The sequence below is a fragment of the Lissotriton vulgaris genome, chromosome 12 (assembly GCF_964263255.1).
Source record: "Lissotriton vulgaris chromosome 12, aLisVul1.2, whole genome shotgun sequence".
Classification (NCBI taxonomy): Eukaryota; Metazoa; Chordata; class Amphibia; order Caudata; family Salamandridae; genus Lissotriton; species Lissotriton vulgaris.
The window spans coordinates 63,988,515-64,012,714 of NC_141700.1; the positions used below are offsets into that span (position 1 = coordinate 63,988,515).

Below are 24,200 nucleotides of genomic sequence, written 5' to 3' on the forward strand. Positions count from 1 at the left end.
GGTACCCCCCCCCAAGTCTTCCTCTTAGTTTTAGGTATTATTGCCAGTAATACATCCGATGAGTGCAGAGTTCCAGCTGGGTGGTAATGAAGGAGTCTTTTGGCCAGATGAGCAGGACCTGATAGATAAAGGGCATAGTGGGGCAACACCAGTTGCTTAAACTTCACTCTCTCCCAGATTGGCAGCCAATGCAATTCCATTAGATGCGCATGGATTTAATTTTTTCGGAAAATTTAGCAGAAGCCAGTCTGCGGCATTATGTACAAATTGGAGTCTTTGAAGTGGGTACAATGGAAGACCCTCGTATAAATCACTGGCATACTTCAGCCGCAAGATTTTGAGAGCGTGCACTACCATCTTCTGCCACTAGGTGGGAGGAGCAAAAACAGAAACTTTCTCAAAGATCTGAGGAGTCCAAAACAGCTCCCCACCACACTGTCCACCTGGGAGTTCAAGGACAATTTATTGTTGAACTTCACCGCAAGTTTCCAAACCACTGTGGCAGGAGTTGGAGGAGAAGGAGCAGAACTGGGACAAACTTCATCATCCCATGAAGGGGGTGGGGGAACTGGAAACGAAGACTTTACGAAGACTTTACAAGGGTTCTGCTCGGCTGGACCCATTTGTGAGTGACATATTGCAGAGCCCTGAACTGAAAGTCTATCCCTTACGGTCAGTGCTTCATTTATGAAAAGTGGGTGCTGAACCCAGAGTTTTTTCTTAGGAGGCCTGTGTTGCTAAATCCCAGGGTTATAGAATCCCAAGGCTGCGTCGTCTTGATTCTGCCTCATGTCTCTTTCTTCTCTAACTTTTTAAGATTGAATACCGATAAAACAGAAGTATTAGAGTTTAGTCACAAAACCTTGATCTGGAATCAGCAGTGGTGGCCATCTTCAGCCGAGGTCTGCCCAGCACCAGCAAATAAAGCCGGAAACCTCGGCTTTATGTTTGACAAAGAACTGGACTGGGCTGCTCCGATTAATCAAGTTTCATCTGCCTGTTTCTTTATGCGGAAACGCCTGAGAAAGATCCTCCTGTTCATTCCTCTCATTTTGAGGAAAACAGTGGTAATTGCCACAATTCTTTCTAGAATTGATTGTGGCAATGCTCTGTATTTAGGAGCTGGCGCAGCACAACTGGCTAAACTGCAATCAATTCAAAATGCGGCAGCCAGAGTGTTGCTTAACCTTCCTAAACACCATCAAACATCACTAGCGTTAAAACAACTCCATTGATCTCCCTGTACGGCGGCACGTTGAGTTTAAACCACTCTGCCTGGTTCATAAAGCCGTGTTTGGCGGAGGGGCAGAGGACGTGCAGTCCCTGTTTTCCCGTTATACACCAATGCACGATCTAAGGTCTGCCACTCTCGGGTTGGTCAAACTTCCCAAGATAAAGAAAGCAAGATGGGGAGGAAAACGTTTCTCCTTCCTTGCAGCTAAGTTATGGAACTCAAATCCCGGTCATTTGAGAAAGGTAACGCATCGAATGCTGTTCCGGAAAGAAATTAAAACCTGGCTTTTTACTCAGCTTTAAATCTGGTATGCATTGTGTTCTGTTCATTTTTCTCTAGCGCCAAGACGCCTCGGCACTAGTGCGCTCTACAAATATTTTCATTCATTCATTCATTCTTCCACCCCTACAGTTCCTGTCTCTTTATCTCATGAATACCGAGGCTGCCTGGTCTTGACTCCACCTCATGTCTCTTTCTTCCACCCCCTACACTGCCGGTCTCTTTATCCCATGAATACCAAGGCTGCCTGGTCTTGATTCCTCCTCATGCCTCTTTCTTCCACCCCCTACAGTTCCTGTCTCTTTATCTCATGAATACCGAGGCTGCCTGGTCTTGACTCCACCTCATGTCTCTTTCTTCCACCCCCTACACTGCCGGTCTCTTTATCCCATGAATACCAAGGCTGCCTAGACTTGATTCCACCTCATGTCTCTTTCTTCCACCCCCTACACTGCTGGTCTCTTTATCCCATGAATACCAAGGCTGCCTGGTCTTGATTCCTCCTCATGCCTCTTTCTTCCACCCCTTACACTTCCTGTCTCTCTATCTCATGAATACAGAGGCTGCCTGGTCTTGATTCCACCTCATGCCTCTTTCTTCCACCACCCTACACTTCCTGTCTCTTTATCCCATGAATACTGAGGCTGCCTGGCCTTGATTCCTCCTCATGCCTCTTTCTTCCACCCCCTACAGTTCCTGTCTCTTTATCTCATGAATACCGAGGCTGCCTGGTCTTGATTCCACCTCATGTCTCTTTCTTCCACCCCCTACACTGACGGTCTCTTTATCCCATGAATACCGAGGCTGCCTGGTCTTGACTCCACCTCATGTCTCTTTCTTCCACCCCCTACACTGCCGGTCTCTTTATCCCATGAATACCAAGGCTGCCTGGTCTTGATTCCTCCTCATGCCTCTTTCTTCCACCCCCTACAGTTCCTGTCTCTTTATCTCATGAATACCGAGGCTGCCTGGTCTTGACTCCACCTCATGTCTCTTTCTTCCACCCCCTACACTGCCGGTCTCTTTATCTCATGAATACCAAGGCTGCCTGGTCTTGACTCCACCTCATGTCTCTTTCTTCCACCCCCTACACTGCCGGTCTCTTTATCCCATGAATACCGAGGCTGCCTGGTCTTGACTCCACCTCATGTCTCTTTCTTCCACCCCCTACACTGCCGGTCTCTTTATCCCATGAATACCAAGGCTGCCTGGTCTTGACTCCACCTCATGTCTCTTTCTTCCACCCCCTACACTGCCGGTCTCTTTATCTCATGAATACCAAGGCTGCCTGGTCTTGACTCCACCTCATGTCTCTTTCTTCCACCCCCTACACTGCCGGTCTCTTTATCCCATGAATACCGAGGCTGCCTGGTCTTGACTCCACCTCATGTCTCTTTCTTCCACCCCCTACACTGCCGGTCTCTTTATCCCATGAATACCAAGGCTGCCTGGTCTTGATTCCTCCTCATGCCTCTTTCTTCCACCCCCTACAGTTCCTGTCTCTTTATCTCATGAATACCGAGGCTGCCTGGTCTTGACTCCACCTCATGTCTCTTTCTTCCACCCCTACACTTCCTGTCTCTTTATCTCATGAATACAGAGGGAGTCTAGTCTTGATTGCACCTCCTACCTGAGGCTGTCTAACTACTCTTAACTCCACCTCATGGTTCCTTCTTCCTCCACCCTGCACTTGCTGTCCCTATAATTGATTCTTGGAGATTCCTTTTCTTCCCTGCATTCTCCATTTCCAATCTTTCTCTTGCTCATTGTATCTTCCTTTTTTGCATTGGCCTCGCTTGCTCTGTGTCAAAGTCTGATGCTAAAAAAGACACACGCCTGAGTCCACAACAACAAGAGCTGGGGTCCACCACTTCCAACCACAGCACAAATTGAGCATCAGCACTTCCTGTCTGTAATTGGTGTAAACAGGAGACACCATGAAGTCCTCTGCGACAAAAGGCTGGACATATGCTCATATTTTTTCTTGGCAAATAACACTTATAAACAGTGAGAAAGCAGAGAAAGGGAGTTCCCGCCAAAATGATTGCTCTGGGGTTACATGATTTTATGTTATGTTACGCCCGTCTGTATAGCGCGCTAATGACCTGTGCGGGTATCCTGGCACTTCGCAGGTGGGTAGGCGGTGGTCTCCAGGTGTGAAATTGTTGGAAAAGCCAGGTCTTTCGCTTCTTGTGGAACCTCAGAAGCCTGGAGGAGGCTCTGGTGGGCTGTGGGAGGTTGTTTCTTGTTTTGGGGGAGATTTACGGGTGAGACCTCCGGCTCTACTTCTGTGTATGCTAGGGGGAGTCCGGCTGAGCGGAGGTGCCTGGGGGATTGGTGGAAGTGTATGTGGTTGCTGAGTTAGCCCATGTTGCATTTCAATAGCCCACGTTGTGTGTGTACGTGAGGAGTTTGCACTGAGTGCGTTTGTGTATGGGGAGCCAGTGGAGTTGACTGGTGTGGAGTGATGTGGTAACTTATTTATTTTTATTTAAAAAGTTTTATGTAGCGCTTGCTTGACCCGTGGGTATCAGAGCGCTTTAAATACACACCTTAGGGACAGAAGAAAAAATGCATTACATAGTAGACAGGCGGTAAGGAAGCAAACAGAGGTATAAGTACAACATAAAAATTGGGTAAACAGTGCAGGAGAGGGAGAGAAAAAAGAAAACGAAGGTGGCTCACATAATCCGGTCACCATCTATCCTTGAATGTCAGGTGAGGGAGGAGTCAGTTCGGATATTGGAGTCTAGGTTTGGTGACGTTGGTCAGGAAAGTATTTGTTGAGAAGATGGAGTTTCAGGTCCCCTTTGAAACAGTTAACATTTTGGCGGATGGCCCTGGGGGCATCTGGAGACCCTAGGGTGCATCTGGAACCTTCTCGGGCCCCAAAACAATACCTGTCCCCAGGGCCGGACTGGGAACAAAAACCGGCCCAGGCAAAGTGCTCGGCCGCCCCCCAGGAGGGGGGGGGCATTGGGGGTGGAGGGGGTCATTGGGGGTGCGACAAAGCTCTTTGCCGGGGTCGGTTTTCGGACGATTTTGTTACAGGGCCTATTCGCAATAAAGGGTCCTGTAACAAAAACGGCCCCCAGGGGCCCAAAAACCAGCCCCCACCCTTGCGGCGCACCAGGGGCTTGCCTGGTGCCCGCAACGGCCATTCCGGCCCTGCCTGTCCCTCTGACCCAAAAGGGCGCAGTTGCCCCCTCCATATCACCATCCCCGCACCTCCCTGCCACCAAGGCCCCAAAGGATGCTGCTGGGCAGGCTGGCATTCAGCGTGCCAGCTGCCAGCGCCCAAGATCGGATCAGGTGCCCCTCCAGACTGAAGCAAGCCCACTTTCCCAAGCCCCCGTGCCCCGGTTCCCATCCTGGCCGGCCGTGTCTGCGAGCCCCGGACCCGCGAGGCGAGGGGCCCATTAGCATAACATCTTTCAGACACAAACACAGGAGCATTGTGTACACAAACAAAGGGGGGTGCCCCAAGCCGGTGACCCCCCCTCAGTATTATTCTGAGAACCGGGTCCATAAAGGGCCAGGGCCCGCCCCCTTCTGCCCCCCCAGCAACAAGTGTTGTCTATCTGCGTGGTACACACTGCCACCTTTGTTTACTCAGGGGGGGCAGCGCGCTGCCTTTCCCAAGGCCCGAGTGTTGATGGGGGAATTAACGCCGGATTTGCATAACAATTTGCATTCAGCAGAAGGAATGTAGTCTGGGCATGAGCGCCCACCGCTTCACCCCCCTCGACACCCCTTGATGCCCAACATCACACAAAGGCTCCCCGACGCCCCCCCAAACAAAATACCCAACGTAAAACCGAGGCCGTGAATGGGCCGCCCCCTTGTGTACAGCGCATTAACCGAGCGCCCAGACGCTTTCTAAGCGCTCCCGGCTCTCACAGGTAGGCGCACTGAGCCCCGGGGAGATGAAGGGATTTGTCAAGGATCACACATTGTTGACCGAATTGGGAGGTCGGCATGGGAACCGAGGCGAGTCCACAACACCTCGACTCTCAAACCTAGGAACATTCTTGCAATGTGCTGTTTTACCAAATGACCGAGAATTCAGTATGGTCCGGCAAAAATGTTAATTCCTCCCGAACATCGACCACGCCTGTACCAACAAGCCATTATTTCTTCAAGGAAAATATTTATAGGCAAGTATATACATGCAAGATATATATGTATATATATATATATATATATATATACATATATATATATATACATATATACATATATATATATATACATATATATATATATATATATATATATATATATATATATATATATATATATATATATATATATATATATATATATATATATATATATATATATATATATATCTTGCATGTACTTGCCGATAGGTGAAACGCGTTGTTTCCTGCCTGAATACATTTTGCGTGCACCAGCAACTTCAGTGTTCGAGTACGTCTGTTCATATTTAGGGATATTTGGTTGGAATATACATATATATATGTATATGTATATATATACATATATATATATATATATATATATATATATATATACACACACATATATATATGTATATACACACATATATATATACACACATGTGTATACATATATATATATACACACATATTTACACACACATGTGTATATACACACACATATATACACACACTTATATATACACACACATATATATATATATACACACATATATATATGTACACACACACACACACACACACACACACATATATATATATGTTTATTCATTTATCACGTGATTTTGGTGGACGCCTCCAGGAGGCGGTGTCAGTTTCACTGCATACACCTATAAAAAAGCATAATGTTTTGAAACATGTTGTAGCGTGATCAAGGGCTTTCCGCCCGAAACGCGTCGCTGGTTCTGTTTATAATAAATACCATCTTGCTGACTTTTGCTGGTCCGGTCCTCTTTTCTTGCTGGCGTGGAGGCGGTGTCTGCGAGCGCAGAGCGAGTTGCCGAGGAATCCCTGCTTTCATATATATATATATATATATATATATATATATATATATATATATATATATATATATATATATACATCTTGGCGCTGAGCACACAGAAGGTCGTCTAGGGGGGCATGGATCAAATAGCTGCGAGAACTGAGGAGTCGGACTGAGAATAAATCCAGGTTTTGAGAGATTTCCTAAATAGGCTTTCTGAGGGAGCGTGCCTAAGGTTGGGGGGGAGACGGTTCCATGCCTTAGCCGCCAGAAAAGAGAAGGTCTTTCCACCCTTGGATTTTAGTTTTATACGGGGTTCAGAAATGAAATTGGCGCCAGATGACCTCAAACAGCGAGTTGGAGTGTAACGCTGGAAGCGCTTGGTCAGGTAGGATGGACCCAAGCCCCTGTTAGCTTTAAATACAGTGACTAGGAGCTTGAATAAGATTCTCTTATGGAGGGGCAGCCAATGGAGGGTGTTGAGGGCTGCAGAGGCTGAGGACCTACGGGGGAGTTTCAAAACAAGCCTGGCTGCTGCATGTTGGACACTCTGCAGCTTTTTCAGAGAGGACTTCTTGATGCCTGCTAGGAGGCCGTTACAATAATCCAGCCGGGAGAGGATAAGCGCCACCGCGACTGATTTCCTGGCTGTGATAGGCAGAAAATTAAAAAAATTCTTTAATTGCCTGATCAGACTGAAGCAGCGCCCTGCGGTAATACGCACATGTTCATCGAAGCTGAGGGAAGCGTCAAATTGAACGCCCAAGTTGCGGGCTGAAGCGACCGCACTTGGTGGTGCTTCGGAGTTATGAGGCCACCAGTCTTTGGGGGAAAAGAATGTGCCTTTACCTAGGGGAATTATTTCTGTTTTGGCGCTGTTGCATTTTAAATGATGCAGGTTAAGCCAAGAAAAGACTTCTGACAGACAGTTTTGGAATCTGATGGCAGCATCCGGAAGTCTTTTATCGATAGTGACGACAAGCTGGGTGTCGTCAGCGTAGGATGTCACGAGAATCCCATGTGACGTGAGCAGGGGGGCCATATATACATTGAAAAAGAGGGGGCTCAGGACGGAACCCTGAGGTACCCCTGAGATGATGGACCGTTCACCGGAAAGAAAGGGGCCCAAGGAGACCGTTTGAGAGCGATTGGACAGGAATGAGGTTATCCAAGCAAGCGCGGAGCCCGAGACACCAATCTCACGCATCCTATTGATTAGAATAGCATGTGAGATGGTGTCGAAGGCCGCGGTTAAGTCGAGCAGGATGAGGACGGCCTGCCTGCCCTCATCCTGCAAGAACTTGATGGTGTCTGACAACTCAATCAAAGCGGTCTCTGTAGAGTGGCCAGAGCGGAAGCCAGATTGCTGTGGGTGCAGGATACAATGATTTTCCACAAAATTCTTTAATTCCTCATGAACTAGTTGCTCAGTGATTTTGCCTAGCGCAGGGAGGAGTGAGATTGGGCGCATATTAGACAAATCAGTAGGGGATTTATTTTGCTTTTTCATGAGGGGCTTGACTGTGGCCTTCTTCCACTCAGAAGGAACAATGCCGGAGTCGAGGGATTCGTTCACAATCGCATTGATTAGAGGGTTAACGGCCTCAATAAGATGGTGCAAGATGACTGGGGGGCAGGAGTCCGTGGGTGCACCTGATTTGCAGGCTAGTATGGCTTTATGCGTTTGCAATAGGGAGACTGCTTTGAATTGGTTTAGTGAGGGAATAGTTGTGTCAGGCTCTTGGGTAGGAATAGGTGCAGGGGGGAAGTCCTTGTGGATATTATTAATTTTCTCCTCAAAGAAATCAGCAATTTGATCACAGAGGGCTTGCAAGGGGGGGATTTCAAGTGCCAGTGCTTTGGGATGAGTAAAAGATTTTACGATATTGAAAATCGTTTGTTGTTTCTGTTTAGCAGAGTCTATTGCTTGAGTGAAGAATGCCTTTTTTGCTTTTTTTTATATTGGAGAGATATTGCTTTCTCTGGAGAATGTATATGGATCTGGACGTTGGATCGTAGGTTTTTCTCCATTCTCTCTCCAAAAGCCTACACTTAAGGTGGCAGTCAGCAAGGGCCGGAGTATACCAGGGGGCATTGGGTTTCTTTTTTCCTAGGACAGGTTTTTGGATGACGGATTTTGCATTGGCAGAGATTACTCTCTCAATCCACAGGTGGAAATTTGTGGAATCTAGTGAAGCGTCACCCGTGATGGAAGGGGGGGGTACAGGCGGTTGTGGGTTGAGTTTGATGTACTCAGCTACCTTTTTCCAATTAATAGGGAAGGGGGTGTGAGAGAGTTTAATGGGAGGGGGGGGCGAGGTTATGTTATTGATGGAGAAGGGAATGAGACAGTGGTCTGTCCATATTTGTGACACGGGGTGGAAGCATCTAGGGAGGTCAAATTTGTACAAATGCCGTCCAAGGTGTGCCCGGCACAATGGGTAGGAAGGGAGACTAATTGGGCAAGACCAAAAATCTCAAGAGAGTGGCGGAAATTGAGAGTGTGGGGGTCAGTATCGGATTCCAAATGAAGATTAAAGTCTCCAAATAGGGTGAAGGTAGGGTAATGGGTAAGAAAAGCTGCCAGAGTTTCATCAAGGGAGTCCAGGAAAGTAGTGGCATTTCCGGGGGGGCGATAGACGAGTGCTCCAGAAAAGGCGGAGGAGAAACTGGTTTGGATTACAAATCCCAGGGATTCACAGTCCTTGAAGGAAGCCAGATCAAATGTGTGGCACTTGAGTGCTTTTTTTACAATGATGGCCAGTCCGCCTCCCCGACCAATAGGTCTGTCTCGCCTGAAGATGGTGTAATCAGGGGGGAGAGCGGTGGCAAGATCGGGATTTGAAGCATCCTGCAACCAAGATTCGGTAATGAACAAGGCATCAAGATTGGCTGTTATGATAAGGTCATGGATGTCTTGTCCATGTCGCGCTAAGGATCTGGCATTGATAAGGCCACCATTAAAGGTGGTAGTCTTATGCCGAGGACGAGGGGGAGGGGGGGTAATGGAGCTGGCGGGGCTGGAGGATGACCAACCACACGGTCGGCAGGTGTAAGGGCCACCAAGGTGGTCGGAAAAGGAATGCACACAACAGGAAGGACTAGGTAAGGAGGGGCGCAAAGACAGCAGCTCAGAAGAGTCGTACCTGAGTACAGGGGAAGTGGAAGCAGCGTGTCCTGCGCCTGGCGCGGTCTTGGCGCGGACGGGCGCAGACGGGCTTGGCTTAGGCGCGTATCCGGCGCGCCCGCTGCGCCAGCCCGCTGCGCCGTCTGGTTGCAATGTACATTATGTAGGGAGAAAGGAGGGTGGGAGTAGGGCGCGACTAGAGCGCTCTCCCCGACTGCCTCACTCAAGATGGCGCCCACCGCCGCCGAGTGTCGGCTGAGGAGCGGTAGGGCGGATTTAAAAGAGGAAGATAGGTGTTTAGGGTGTCAGAGTGCCTAAGGTATCAATTCCCCTTAATTTTAGAGCCCCCAGAATAAATTCCAAACAATTTTAAAAACGAGTTAAAAGCGCTCAAAATGCGGTAATCACGAAGCTATTAAAATTATAATTCCAGATTGCACGTTTTTGTAGACAACAGTCGCTCGCAGCCCCAGTTTCCCTCGCTAGGGAGAGCTTCTGAAGGGCGCAGAGCTCTGCACAAGTTCGATTCAAATACACCAGGAGGGCGGGAGTAGGGCGCGACTAGAGCGCTCTCCCCGACTGCCTCACTCAAGATGGCGCCCACCGCCGCCGAGTGTCGGCTGAGGAGCGGTAGGGCGGATTTAAAAGAGGAAGATAGGTGTTTAGGGTGTCAGAGTGCCTAAGGTATCAATTCCCCTTAATATATATATATATATATATATATATATTCACGCTCCAACTCCAAAATTGTTGGGAAGCACTCTCGGACGGGTGCAGATTGCGGCTTGTGGAACCCGCCTTAAATTGTAGCTCCCGCCCTCGTGGGGAACTTGACACTGTTTTATTCACAAGCAAACGACAAACAACAAATCCAAGGTTTGCCTTGTGAGAAGCCACCCACTTGGCTTCTCACAAGGCAAACCTTGGATTTCTATACCTAGCGGCTGGCCTGGCCGCTAGAAGCCCCGGCACTTTGGTGGATCCTGAGCGCGTGGGAATGCCAGCACGCGAGAGGACGCAGGTTGCCTCGCCCGTAGAGATATTGACAGTTTGGGCGGCAGTGGGGACGCTGTTCACCTTACCGGGAGTGTTATTTTGAAGAGGCAGACAAAGTAGCCACTTGGCTAAAGAACGTGACAGAGTCCTTCGATGGTAATATTCAGGACTACAATTACCAGCATACCATCAGGTACGCCCATTGGGGCGGGACTCACTGATATATAATAAAGGGGTGTTCTTCAGTATACTTTGTTTCCCTGCCTCTTTATGCCAGTGATCAAGGGCGTGTCAGCCCGAAACGCGTATGGCCTTTGAAGTAGCGTTTCCTGTGCTGCTCTTACTACCGCCTGCGGAGTGGTGTGCGAAGCCTGCGTGGGTGGCTTCTCACAAGGCAAACCTTGGATACATATATATATACATATATATATACATATAATCCTGGCACGCCACTTTGCTGATGAGACCTTTCAGGTACGGACCACTCAATGCGGAGAAATGGTTTTATCGAAAAAGTGCTTTAATAGTGCATATAACAGCCAGAATGAACCAGGCTAATGCCTGCCCTGACGCGTTTCGGCCACCAAAGAGCAGCCTTGATCACATGATATTATATATATATATATATATATATATATATATATATATATATGTATGTATGTATGTATGTATGTATGTATATATATATCTTATTGGAAGAAGGGCTTTGCAGTAAACTGTACTGCTAAAACTGTTTGCCCTGAACCCTTTAAATAACAAAACGCCACTAAAACAGCCACAGCGATGGCCCAGATGTAGATTCACTGGATTCTGCTTTCGGTTTTTGTATTTTCACTTTACAGTGATTCCTGTGGCAGGTTTTGGCATGTAACTTGCTTAGGTTAGTAGCAGGGCAGCTTAGTGTCACCAACCGCCTACCTGTCTTCAGGACCCCCTTTTTGCAGTTTTATATAGCACTTACTCGACCTGAACGTATCGGAGCGCTTTACACATTCGTTTTTGTAGGCTCGAGAGAATTGTACTTTGCCATGAATCGCAGGCTGTTGAGCCGGTTCCCGCGTTCCAAAGTCAGCAGCTCTGGCTGTTACACCACAACCTTCTCTCCTAGGCCTTGCTGTTTGAAGTTACTGTTACAGGCATATTAGCAAAGTTTAATATTATTAAATAATGTTGAAGTGCTTAAGCACCTGGCTTAGAAGTGTTGCCAGGTGTAGTCAGGCCAGCATGGTTTAAACTTGGTGTTAACCCCTTCGCAGCGGGGCTAATTCCCCCGTGATCAGGGGATGGGGGGGGCAGGGCTCGGCGCCGCAGTACTTGTTGACGAGCTCGGCTTGTCACGCTGTACGGTGGCGCTGTGCTCATGACGAGCTGAGCTCGTCATGACCACGCCCGCTCAATTGAATGCCCCGCACAGCAGGGGAATTATCCCCGCATGGGCGTTCCGCTGCGGTTATGAGCACAGCGCCACTGTGCCTCATGACGAGCTGAGCTCGACATGAGCACCGAAAGTGTTCCAAGTATTGCATTCCAGCTCCGTTCGCAGTTGCAAAGGAAGGTTTTTCAAGGAGCTAGCCCCTAGATTTCCAAGCCTATGTTGTCCTGAGTCAAATAGAAATGAACCAAATCCACAACTCCCAGAGTGCATTGGGTACTTCTGCACTCCTTAACAGCAGCGAACGGGTCATCCTTAACACTTGTCATGTGAAACTCCTGCATAGCAACTGTTGTGGGGCTATTGCTGCACAACACACCGTGGGTACTCCTGCACAACACACCCGGGGCCGCTCCTGCACAACACACCAAGGGTACTCCTGCATAACACAACGTGGGTACTCCTGCACGACACGCCATGGGTACTCCTGCACGACACACCGTGGGTACTCCTGCACGACACACCAGGGGCCGCTCCTGCACAACACACCGTGGGTGATCCTGCACAACACACCGTGGGTACTCCTGCACAACACGCCGAGGGTACTCCTGCAGAACACACCATGGGTACTCCTGCACGACACACCGTGGGTGCTCCTGCACAACATACCAGGGGCCGCTCCTGCACAACACACCGTGGGTACTCCTGCACAACACACCGTGGGTACTCCTGCACAACACGCCAAGGGTACTCCTGCAGAACACACCATGGGTACTCCTGCACGACACACCGTGGGTACTCCTGCAGAACACACCATGGGTACTCCTGCATGACACACCGTGGGTACTCCTGCACAACATACCAGGGGCCGCTCCTGCACAACACACCGTGGGTACTCCTGCACAACACACCGTGGGTACTCCTGCACAACACGCCGAGGGTACTCCTGCAGAACACACCATGGGTACTCCTGCACAACACGCCAAGGGTACTCCTGCAGAACACACCATGGGTACTCCTGCACAACACACCGTGGGTACTCCTGCAGAACACACCATGGGTACTCCTGCATGACACACCGTGGGTGCTCCTGCACAACATACCAGGGGCCGCTCCTGCACAACACACCGTGGGTACTCCTGCACAACACACCGTGGGTACTCCTGCACAACACGCCGAGGGTACTCCTGCAGAACACACCATGGGTACTCCTGCATGACACACCGTGGGTGCTCCTGCACAACATACCAGGGGCCGCTCCTGCACAACACACCGTGGGTACTCCTGCACAACACACCGTGGGTACTCCTGCACAACACGCCGAGGGTACTCCTGCAGAACACACCATGGGTACTCCTGCACGACACACCGTGGGTGCTCCTGCACAACATACCAGGGGCCGCTCCTGCACAACACACCGTGGGTACTCCTGCACAACACACCGTGGGTACTCCTGCACAACACGCCAAGGGTACTCCTGCAGAACACACCATGGGTACTCCTGCACGACACACCGTGGGTACTCCTGCAGAACACACCATGGGTACTCCTGCATGACACACCGTGGGTGCTCCTGCACAACATACCAGGGGCCGCTCCTGCACAACACACCGTGGGTACTCCTGCACAACACACCGTGGGTACTCCTGCACAACACGCCAAGGGTACTCCTGCAGAACACACCATGGGTACTCCTGCACGACACACCGTGGGTACTCCTGCACGACACACCGTGGGTACTCCTGCACGACACGCCGAGGGTACTCCTGCACGACACACCGTGGGTACTCCTGCACGACACGCCAAGGGTACTCCTGCAGAACACACCATGGGTACTCCTGCACGACACACCGTGGGTACTCCTGCAGAACACACCATGGGTACTCCTGCATGACACACCGTGGGTGCTCCTGCACAACATACCAGGGGCCGCTCCTGCACAACACACCGTGGGTACTCCTGCACAACACACCGTGGGTACTCCTGCACAACACGCCGTGGGTACTCCTGCACAACACGCCAAGGGTACTCCTGCAGAACACACCATGGGTACTCCTGCACGACACACCGTGGGTACTCCTGCAGAACACACCATGGGTACTCCTGCATGACACACCGTGGGTGCTCCTGCACAACATACCAGGGGCCGCTCCTGCACAACACACCGTGGGTACTCCTGCACAACACACCGTGGGTACTCCTGCACAACACGCCAAGGGTACTCCTGCAGAACACACCATGGGTACTCCTGCACGACACACCGTGGGTACTCCTGCACGACACACTGTGGGTACTCCTGCACGACACGCCGAGGGTACTCCTGCACGACACACCGTGGGTACTCCTGCACGACACGCCAAGGGTACTCCTGCATGACACACCGTGGGTGCTCCTGCAGAACACACCATGGGTACTCCTGCATGACACACCGTGGGTGCTCCTGCACAACATACCAGGGGCCGCTCCTGCACAACACACCGTGGGTACTCCTGCACAACACACCGTGGGTACTCCTGCACAACACGCCAAGGGTACTCCTGCAGAACACACCATGGGTACTCCTGCACGACACACCGTGGGTACTCCTGCACGACACACCGTGGGTACTCCTGCACGACACGCCAAGGGTACTCCTGCAGAACACACCATGGGTACTCCTGCACGACACACCGTGGGTACTCCTGCAGAACACACCATGGGTACTCCTGCACGACACACCGTGGGTACTCCTGCAGAACACACCATGGGTACTCCTGCATGACACACCGTGGGTGCTCCTGCACAACATACCAGGGGCCGCTCCTGCACAACACACCGTGGGTACTCCTGCACAACATACCAGGGGCCGCTCCTGCACAACACACCGTGGGTGCTCCTGCACAACACACCGTGGGTACTCCTGCACAACACGCCGAGGGTACTCCTGCAGAACACACCATGGGTACTCCTGCACGACACACCGTGGGTACTCCTGCACGACACGCCGTGGGTACTCCTGCACAACATACCAGGGGCCGCTCCTGCACAACACACCGTGGGTACTCCTGCACAACACGCCGAGGGTACTCCTGCAGAACACACCATGGGTACTCCTGCATGACACACCGTGGGTGCTCCTGCACAACATACCAGGGGCCGCTCCTGCACAACACACCGTGGGTACTCCTGCACAACACGCCGAGGGTACTCCTGCAGAACACACCATGGGTACTCCTGCATGACACACCGTGGGTGCTCCTGCACAACATACCAGGGGCCGCTCCTGCACAACACACCGTGGGTGCTCCTGCACAACATACCAGGGGCCGCTCCTGCACAACACACCGTGGGTACTCCTGCACAACACGCCGAGGGTACTCCTGCACGACACACCGTGGGTACTCCTGCACGACACACCGTGGGTACTCCTGCACGACACGCCGAGGGTACTCCTGCACGACACACCGTGGGTACTCCTGCACGACACACCGTGGGTACTCCTGCATGACACACCGTGGGTACTCCTGCACGACACGCCGAGGGTACTCCTGCACGACACACCGTGGGTACTCCTGCACGACACACCGTGGGTACTCCTGCACGACACACCGTGGGTACTCCAGATGGTCTCAGGCTGCTAAGACCTAAAAGTGAAAATCACCGAACAGGGGCCCTTTCAAGGAACGGGGCTGGGAGCGGCGCGGTGGGGGCCCGAGGAGGCTGGTGCTTAGAGCTGAGGACTTTTGTTTACGGGGGTCTGTGGGGTCTGTGGGGGCTGCCCCAGTAGAGGCGAATGTGAGTAAGTCACATGTAACTTTGCAGCCAGTCGGGGTGGCCTTGCGCCTCTGTTGGGGTCCATAAAAGAAGCTCACATAAACACCCCCTCTGATTTGTTTCAAAATGCCTGGCATAGGGGCGGCGGTAATGCCAGTGTATTGTGCGGCAGCGCAGCCTGGCACCGCAGAGGGGCTGAATGCCTCGCAGAGCAACAGGTGGCGAGGCTGGCATTTCGCTTGGCCCTGGGTGCGCAGACCAGCACGTCCCAGCCGGAGGACACAGCCTGTTCCTGCCACCCGGGGACGTTCACCTGATGCGACCTCGAATACCTGTGTGTCCAGAACAAAGGCGGGCACCCCGGCCCCGCCCCTGCCCGCTCTCCCTGCACTTCCGGCCACCGCACTGCTCTGTTGAAACTCTCTCACTCTTTCTTGGCAGAACCATCTGAATGTAGCTTGTCCCCCATAGCTTCCCCCCTCCTACCTCCCCTGCAACTCCAGCATTCATGTCCTGAACCCCGCTCCCTAACTATGCATCTGTCGCCCTCTGCTTCACCGTGTGATCCTGCGCCCATCAAACCTCGACTCTCCTCCCTTGGACAGTGCTTAATTTGAGCCGGGGATTGCAGGTGCCCCCCCCCCCCCCCCCCGCACTCATTCTAGGGGACCAGCACTTATTCTCCACTTCAGACTTTCACCCAGAGGAAGAGAGAGACACACAAAGGGGGAAAGAACTTGGAAGAGAAGGACAACAACTGTGACAAAGACTGAAAGCAAGGCCGGAACAGAGCCCGCAAGAGTGAAATAAAGAGGCAGGGAGTGTCTGGTGGGGGGTGAAAGAGGCATGAGGTGGAAACAAGAGAACGCAGCCTCGGTATTTGGAACCCCTAAATTCAGGGAGCCAGCCCCGGGCGAGATCGGAGCAAATCTTTGCATACCTGCACTTATACTTTTACAAATTAAGCAACGTCTCTAGCCTGTCCCACTCCCACTTGTCACATGTCTCTCTCTGCGCTTCACCTGCACACTTTAACTTCTACCCACAGCCCCCCCCCCCTCATCTGTCAGCAACATCTCGCTCCCCCTCAGGCTTGTTCAGTGTCCTCCCCCCTTCTTTATTTTAGAATTGTGATATAGCATTACACGACTGTGAAAACTGAGAGTGAAAGAGTTAAAAAGTGGGAACAACACTTGTAGGGTGCAAGAGGTTTTACAAACTGGGTGGGCAGGTCGGGGTAGTATAAATTTGTGGTCGGCATCCATATAACAGCGCGGCACTTAAAAGACGGCCCGGATTTCCAGTTTGGTGGACAGGCTCCTCCGTCACAAACATGATGGTTATCCCGCCCACCCTCTTACAAGTGCATTATATCCAAGGCCCACAGTATTCCGTTTTTACTGATTTTTACAGCTAAATACAGGCAGAAAACAATGTGTTTCCTTTCTGTGTTTTCTTTTAATAGTGGAAAAATACAGAGAAGCGTGCTTCTGGGCGTGACTCTCCAGGCGGTCCTTCATGAATTCTGGGCCAATGGCTGAGCAGATAGACATCACAGGGAGTCAAAAAAATAGGACGAATTTGCCTTAATGTTAACATATATTTGTATATTATGATCATATTTAACTGTGGGTGTGGTGTTTTCTTATATTTGGCTGCTAACTTTTCTAAAAACGTAACAGGCATCGAAACATATGTGCGTGTTTATCAGTTAAATAAATGTGGAAATGCACCATTTTACGAATCCATTTATTCTCAAAACACAAAATAAATATGGATAAATACCACCAAGATGGCCCAAGAACAAAACAAAATGGGTAAATAAAGATGGAAATCTTAAAAAACATAAATACCATATAACCGGGAGCCCTAATTATATCCCATGTCACTTATAATACAGTGATCAGAATATCTGTCCCTTTTGCGACGGGTATCCTATCCGTCAACTCTTACTCAGATGTAGAGGCATCTAATGGCTGCAGAACATGGACGGAATGCTGACAATGCAACCATTCACCCCCAGTCACAAGGATCTGGGTTTAATCAATTGTTCTTTTGCTCACCGCACCACCCCAGTTTGAACCCAGCCATATGCAAATCAGTCTTGACCCTGTGCCTCATGGGAACAGTCCAGCCCGAACTGCCAAGCCAGGTCCTCCCTGGACCGGAAACAAGCATCCTGGGACCAGTTTCGGGGCGTCACCCTTCATCAGCCAGGCCAGCTTGAATCCAGTGGCACAGTGAGCAAGGGACCCACATCTGGGCATACCTGGCGCACTTAGGGCGACATATGCAAAAGAACAGAGCAGGAGTACAATAGCGAGGAACGTAGTATATATTCTCTTGTATACGTACATTCACTCTATTTTAGTAGTCGATAGTCTAGCTACAATATTTTTGACACATGACACCTTTGAGCTCAATATATTAAACTTCGACGCTCCACAGTACCAACTACCGACATATCATCAAGGTAGACATAGATATGGAAGATTTACTATTCTTAATTCCAAATCAATTTATCTTGAGGATATGTTAATAGTCAATATTGTGGTGTCGATCTAAGTGCAGGTCAATATTACAAATTTGGTCTTGTGGTAGAACGTGGGACTGCATTGCAGAACAACCTGCCTAACTAAGTTTCACTAGGCACATCGCAAATTGCAACCCCCTGATACTGGGGTGAGTATGGGGCGTAACGGTCAGAGCTGTTGACTTTGGAACTGGGGAACCAGGCTCAAGTGCCGGCTCAACATTCTGCGATTCTGGACAAATCACTTAATCTCCCTGTGCCTACCCAAAAAATACTATATCCATGTGTAACACTGGTGCTCCTGTTAAGCGCTCCAATCCCTTTGAGTCAAGTTTGCGCTATATAAATATATATATATATATATATATATATATATATATATATATATATATATATATATACAAAAAATCAAAGTGATGGAACACCTCCATCCCTGAGATTGCTTTCTAAATCAGAGAGCTATTTTTTCTCCTAAAGCAACCTGATTTCCTTAATGGAACTGGTGCTTCTTTTAAAAAAAACGTTTTTAAAAAGTGGACGGTTTCCAAACGTGAATCATTCACTACCTCAACTTGGGGGTCGGTAACTGATCAGTGATCTGCGACCGTAATTCCAATTGCAAAACATTGATACATTTCATACTGGCTCTCAATTAAGATGGAATGTCACTTACAAGTCCCTTCCCATTTTTGATTCGGGCTGGTTCGAGGACCTCCTTTTCAAATTAAAAAAACACTTTTTCGAATCGCAAACAGTCCTTAGTACTATTGAAAAGTGGATTTTGTGATGCTTATCCTACAATTTTGCGAATCGTAGGGTTTGCGACTACACAACCCCTTAGTACATCTGACCCCACGTCTCATGGCCATGCACATTTCAGCTGTAGTTGTGTGTTGTGGAGCATAACCTTTGACCTCGCCACCTACCTGTTGCTGATAGATGCTCCCGGGATCCCTTGGTCCAAGGCCCACGAAGGGACGGTTTGCAGGAGGTGTACCGGGGGCAGAATAGGCTGCACAGAAAGAACGGAGAACAAGTGTTATAAAGAACATATCAACTGACTAGCTGGCTCACGAATTAAATAGCACATCCTACATCACACACACAGATACATACGCCCATTTAATTTAACTATAACGCAGGGATTTTGCCTAAGATTACACAGTTTCTTGGTGCAGAGTAGAGAATCATTGGATTTTCTAGCCCAAACATGGGGTAAAACCACAAAAAATCACTAGAGCTGTCCTCCTGTAAACTAAAGTTTAACTACTCTAGCAATGAAAAAAAATCATATATAACACCCCAAAAAAATGAGAACCCCCAACGTATTGCAACACATTATGACAGCTGATTGACAAGGTGTCCATGGTAGAGAATGAGTATGGATGGAAAGGGGTTTGGGGCATCCATGTTGCTGTAGTGCATGCATATGTGGTATGCGTCCATGTATAGTGTGGCATACATGTGGATAGCTAAAATTTGTGGTACTGTTATTTATGTGACTTGTAAATACATCTATGTATATGTAGATGGTGATAACCACATGGGTATATATTTAGCGTGCATGTATATGAGACAAGAGAGTACATATGTGGCATGTGTGTACAAGATGCAGATGTTTATGTGGTTGACTATGTTTTTGTGTGTTTATGCGTGGCCTGGGAGGATAGGTAATGTGTGTCAGATGCATGGATTGAGTATACATGAAGCATTTGAACGTATGTTCTGTGTACATCCATTTGCAGGTAGGGTGCACGTGTGCATGGTGAAAAGACATGTACTGCATATGTGCATGTGTGTAATGGTTTTCTATGCAAAGTAAAAGTGTCTAAGTGTCTGCACTTTGTTGGATAACATACTGTGTGTAGGATGCATGTACATTAATTGTCCATGGGTATGTGTATACACTTTTCACTTTTCAACGGATGCCAGTCTCTGTCGTGTGTTGGTATTTGCATATAAGATGGACAGGACTGTACTTATTTGCACAAACGATGCCTGCACCCCAATATCGATAATGTCTCAGACTCTGTGAATACATCCGCCCTGCTTTGTCGCAACGCATGACATTTGAAAATCTTATGTGATGCTGATGTTCCTTTCATAATTTATTTTTTACCTACAAAGAGGCATTCAGTCGATACTTATCAACATATTTTTGGCTGTTTTGTACATTAAAATATAGCGAAGGTAACATATGTGAGTGGAGAGTTTGTTTGCAAACATTTGCATGGTGTGTGTGTGTGAGATTATGAGTGGTGTGTCTGTGTGATCAGCAGGGGTCTGGAGTGTCGCTCTGTGAGTGGAGTGCTTGTGTGTATGAGCACGAGTGTTAAACTGAGTGCAAACTTGAGTGTTCATGTGGGGAGAGTATGTTTGTGAGCTTACTGCTCCTCTACTCCCATATGCAACCTATGCATCCTGTCTCACATTCACCATTCATGTGGTCTCACACCATCTGACATGTCCCTTGCATCAGGCATTCCATCCTATGTCAGATGCCACGTTTGTTGAATATTGGCAAGTTTCATCCCAGGGAGGGTTGAATGACGCTATATCATGGTTATCGACCTACAACAATATTGTATACCATGTATCGCCTACAACTTCATCAACAAGGTAAGTATATCATTACAATTCTTAGCTGCACGCCTACCTACACTATACTAACGATGCCATTATAATGGTTAGTTTGATATGGTGGATGAGATATTTTAGTCATGTAATATATAACACAGGATTTTGCGAGTCCTTAATTGCGATTATTAAGGAATCGCAATTAAGGACTCGCAAAAGCCTATGCATGTAGGTATCACTATAAAAATAGAGATTCCTACACATTCCTTATTTGCAAGTCGCAAATTGCGATTCTCAAATAAGGAATGGCTTCTCATTCTTTCCGATGGGGCCAGGAAGGCCCATAGGAATGAATGGGAAATTGCGCATGCAATTTCAAGGGTGCAAGGGTGTCAAAAGGAAACCCTGTTGCACCCCTGAAATTGATCTGTGCACAAATGTTGCGCACCCACATGTCCCAAGGACGTGTGCGTGTAACCTACAACTTTGAAAAATGCACTTTAGTGCATTTTGCAAAGTTTTTGCAAATTACCATGAAGTTCAACTTCATGGTAATTTGCGACCCCTAGTAGCGAAATCACTACTTCAAAGTGGTTCTTGCATTGCATTTAAGGAATCACAAAATGTGATTCCTTAAATGGTATCACAATTTGAGAACTCGCAATTAATTGCAAATTCTCAAATTACGAGGGCCTTGACCCGTGATGCATCGCAAAAGCTAATTTTGCAATTGCCAACAGCCGCTTTTTGTGAATCGCACCGTTTGCGATCGCAAAAAGCTTTGATGCATGTGCCAGATAGTGTTAGCTTACGCCCAGATAATGTCCTATAATAGACATTTCCTCGGATATTGTCCCTAGTCTCAATCCCTCAGACGTTCTGCCTTTGTCCATTAATGACCCATAAATCTACAAAGATATGATCTAGTCCCAGGCTCCATCTGAGATTCCGCCCCGTATTGGATGACACCCTAGTTCGATATTGCTTAATATCAGGATTATACCATGTGCCAGATGTCACCCAGTGTCAGACCGTCTCCCATAAGGTTTCACCTGACGTTACCCCTTGTCATACGTGACATGCTCTTACATTTTGCCTTTTCTCAGCTATTGTCATATGTCGTACATGTTACCCTCTGTGAGAAATTACCTTACACACAGAACTATCTTGTGATAGATGAACCCAGATAAACACTACACGTCACGCCATGTCAAATGTCATTGCATGTCATATCACCTCGTCACACGTATGTTTTTTTGAGTGCTATTGGCTTTATGTCCGATATTCACTCATGTCAGATATTGCCCCAAATGCAATATATCACCTCAATATTGCAGGGATATCACTTTATCTCTGATATCAACTAAATATTGCTCCATGTCAAATTCTTCCTGTATTAAATCTCACCAGATGCCAAATATCCCTAACGTCAGATATCTTCCTGTCGGATATTCATAATATATCACCTGTGTCGGATATGTCCATAGATATCAAGGCACGTAAAATGACAATCCGTATCAGACTTGGCCCTGCTAGATAACCTTGCGTCAGGTAATACGCTGTGAAAAATACCACACCGTGCCACATATTACTCCAGACATCACATCATATCTGATACCGTCCTGCGGCATGTTACCCATGGCATGTATATATTGTCTCGTTTTAGATACCGCCACTGATGTTGTCCCTTGTCAGATATCTCCAACTTATGGATCCATATCTGACACCACCTCAGATATCACTGCATGCCAGATATGACTAGTGATATCACAACATATTAAATATGTCTTCCGGCACCAGAATTATTCCTTCTCAGATATCTCTGTGTGTCGGATATCTCGACATGCCCGAAATCACAACATGTCACTCTGTGTCAAATTTTTCTCAGTCAATTATCGCCCCAAATATAGCCATGTCATCTTAAACCCCATATACGTCTCCTCATATTTGCCCATTTTAGCCATTACCCAGGATAAAGCCCCATGCCAGAACTCCCCCAGGATAACACCCAATTAAATACCCGCGAACATGCCCTCATCAAGCAGAGACCCACCCATGCCAGACACCCACCATGACACTCTACCGCGCTTATATCTGGTATTCGCTCTGCTTACTGGGAGAAGTGGGAGAGGACGTCCCTCCGTCTGACGCGGTGGTGGTTGATTTGGAGTCGGGAGGCATTGTCAGTCGGGTCATGCCTGGGGGTGCCGGCGCCAGCATTTGTGAAGAAATGTAGTGGCTGGGGACCTTGACTTGTCCACTTCCATTCAGCTGAGGGAACAGAACAGACAAAGACGAGGCTCAGCACAGCAGACAAAGCAATCACCTTTACACAACTTATCGCTGGCAGGACCCCCCGCGCGTATCGTGCCGGGTAGCGGCTGCGAGCCACGTCTACCCGCTCAACCAAAGCCACCACTGCAGACAGCATGTAGGCCATGGTCAAGAAGAGGACCTGTGCCCACATGGTGCTAAGCAGACCCAGATAGAAGGGAGTGATTGGCCATACCACCCACACCTCCGCCCGGCATGAGTTTCCTGGCTCTTCATCAACAACCTTCTGGTATTTTTTACGGGGCCCCAAAATAATGTTTTTTGTTCAGCACAGAAATGGGCATGCCTCAATGCCTATATCTATTTGGTGAAGTTAGCTTTCTGCCACTATGGTCTCTTTAGAGGCCTAGTTTGTAAACCTCACTCCTTCCGTCCAAATGTCAGCGTCTTCTTTCTGAGCTGTGTACCCATGCGCCTGAAGTCAGTCTCTCTGGGTTCACCTATTCATAACCCAAGGGCCTGGTAGCTAACCCATCCTCTAACATAGTTGAACCTGGTTGAAAAACCTGTGTACCTATAACTTTTCCATGTATATGTCCCACCACTAAATTGCTCAGGACTCAATGTTCCTGGAAGACCAGGTGTTATCTCAATTACTCTACCACTAAATGCAGAAATCGCGCGATACACCGCACACTCGGATAGGATACCTACATGCACCTCGTCTTGGAGATGTCCATACACACCGAGACAAGTAACCCCAACTTCAGGATGCTGATTCACAGGTTACTACCCCCTTCTTTTGGCCTTATTCAGGGGTACATGCTGAATATGTAGATACTATGTAAGGGGTAATACCGTAAGTGCTTCGTTTTACCTTCAGATTTTTAGTTTTGTGGAAATGCACGGGTATTCGTGTTTCTGCAGATCTCTGTCAATTGCACCAACATCTAGGACTTGTCTTTAAATTATAAGCTAGTAAAAATATCAGATAACTTGGGTGACCTGAAATGTTACTAATGTGATATATTTGACTATTGATGGTAACACCTCACATTAATTACCGCCAAGGTTTAAAAGCAGGTAA

At 48.5% G+C, this 24,200-nt stretch overlaps 1 protein-coding gene across 6 annotated transcripts in view; it reads right to left on the bottom strand.

Moving 5' to 3' along the window:
* Positions 1–24,200, bottom strand: part of NFIC (nuclear factor I C) — a 407,618-nt gene that overhangs the window by 5,922 nt on the left and 377,496 nt on the right. For 3 of the 6 annotated variants that reach the window (XM_086947137.1, XM_086947138.1, XM_086947136.1), the window contains 2 exons: positions 22,954–23,110; positions 19,189–19,274 (listed from right to left, as the gene is read on the bottom strand). In XM_086947137.1, coding sequence (XP_086803263.1) covers positions 19,189–19,274; positions 22,954–23,110 — 243 coding nt within the window. The remainder of the gene's footprint in view (positions 1–19,188; positions 19,275–22,953; positions 23,111–24,200) is intronic. The other 3 variants (XM_086947141.1, XM_086947140.1, XM_086947139.1) reach the window with 1 other exon arrangement.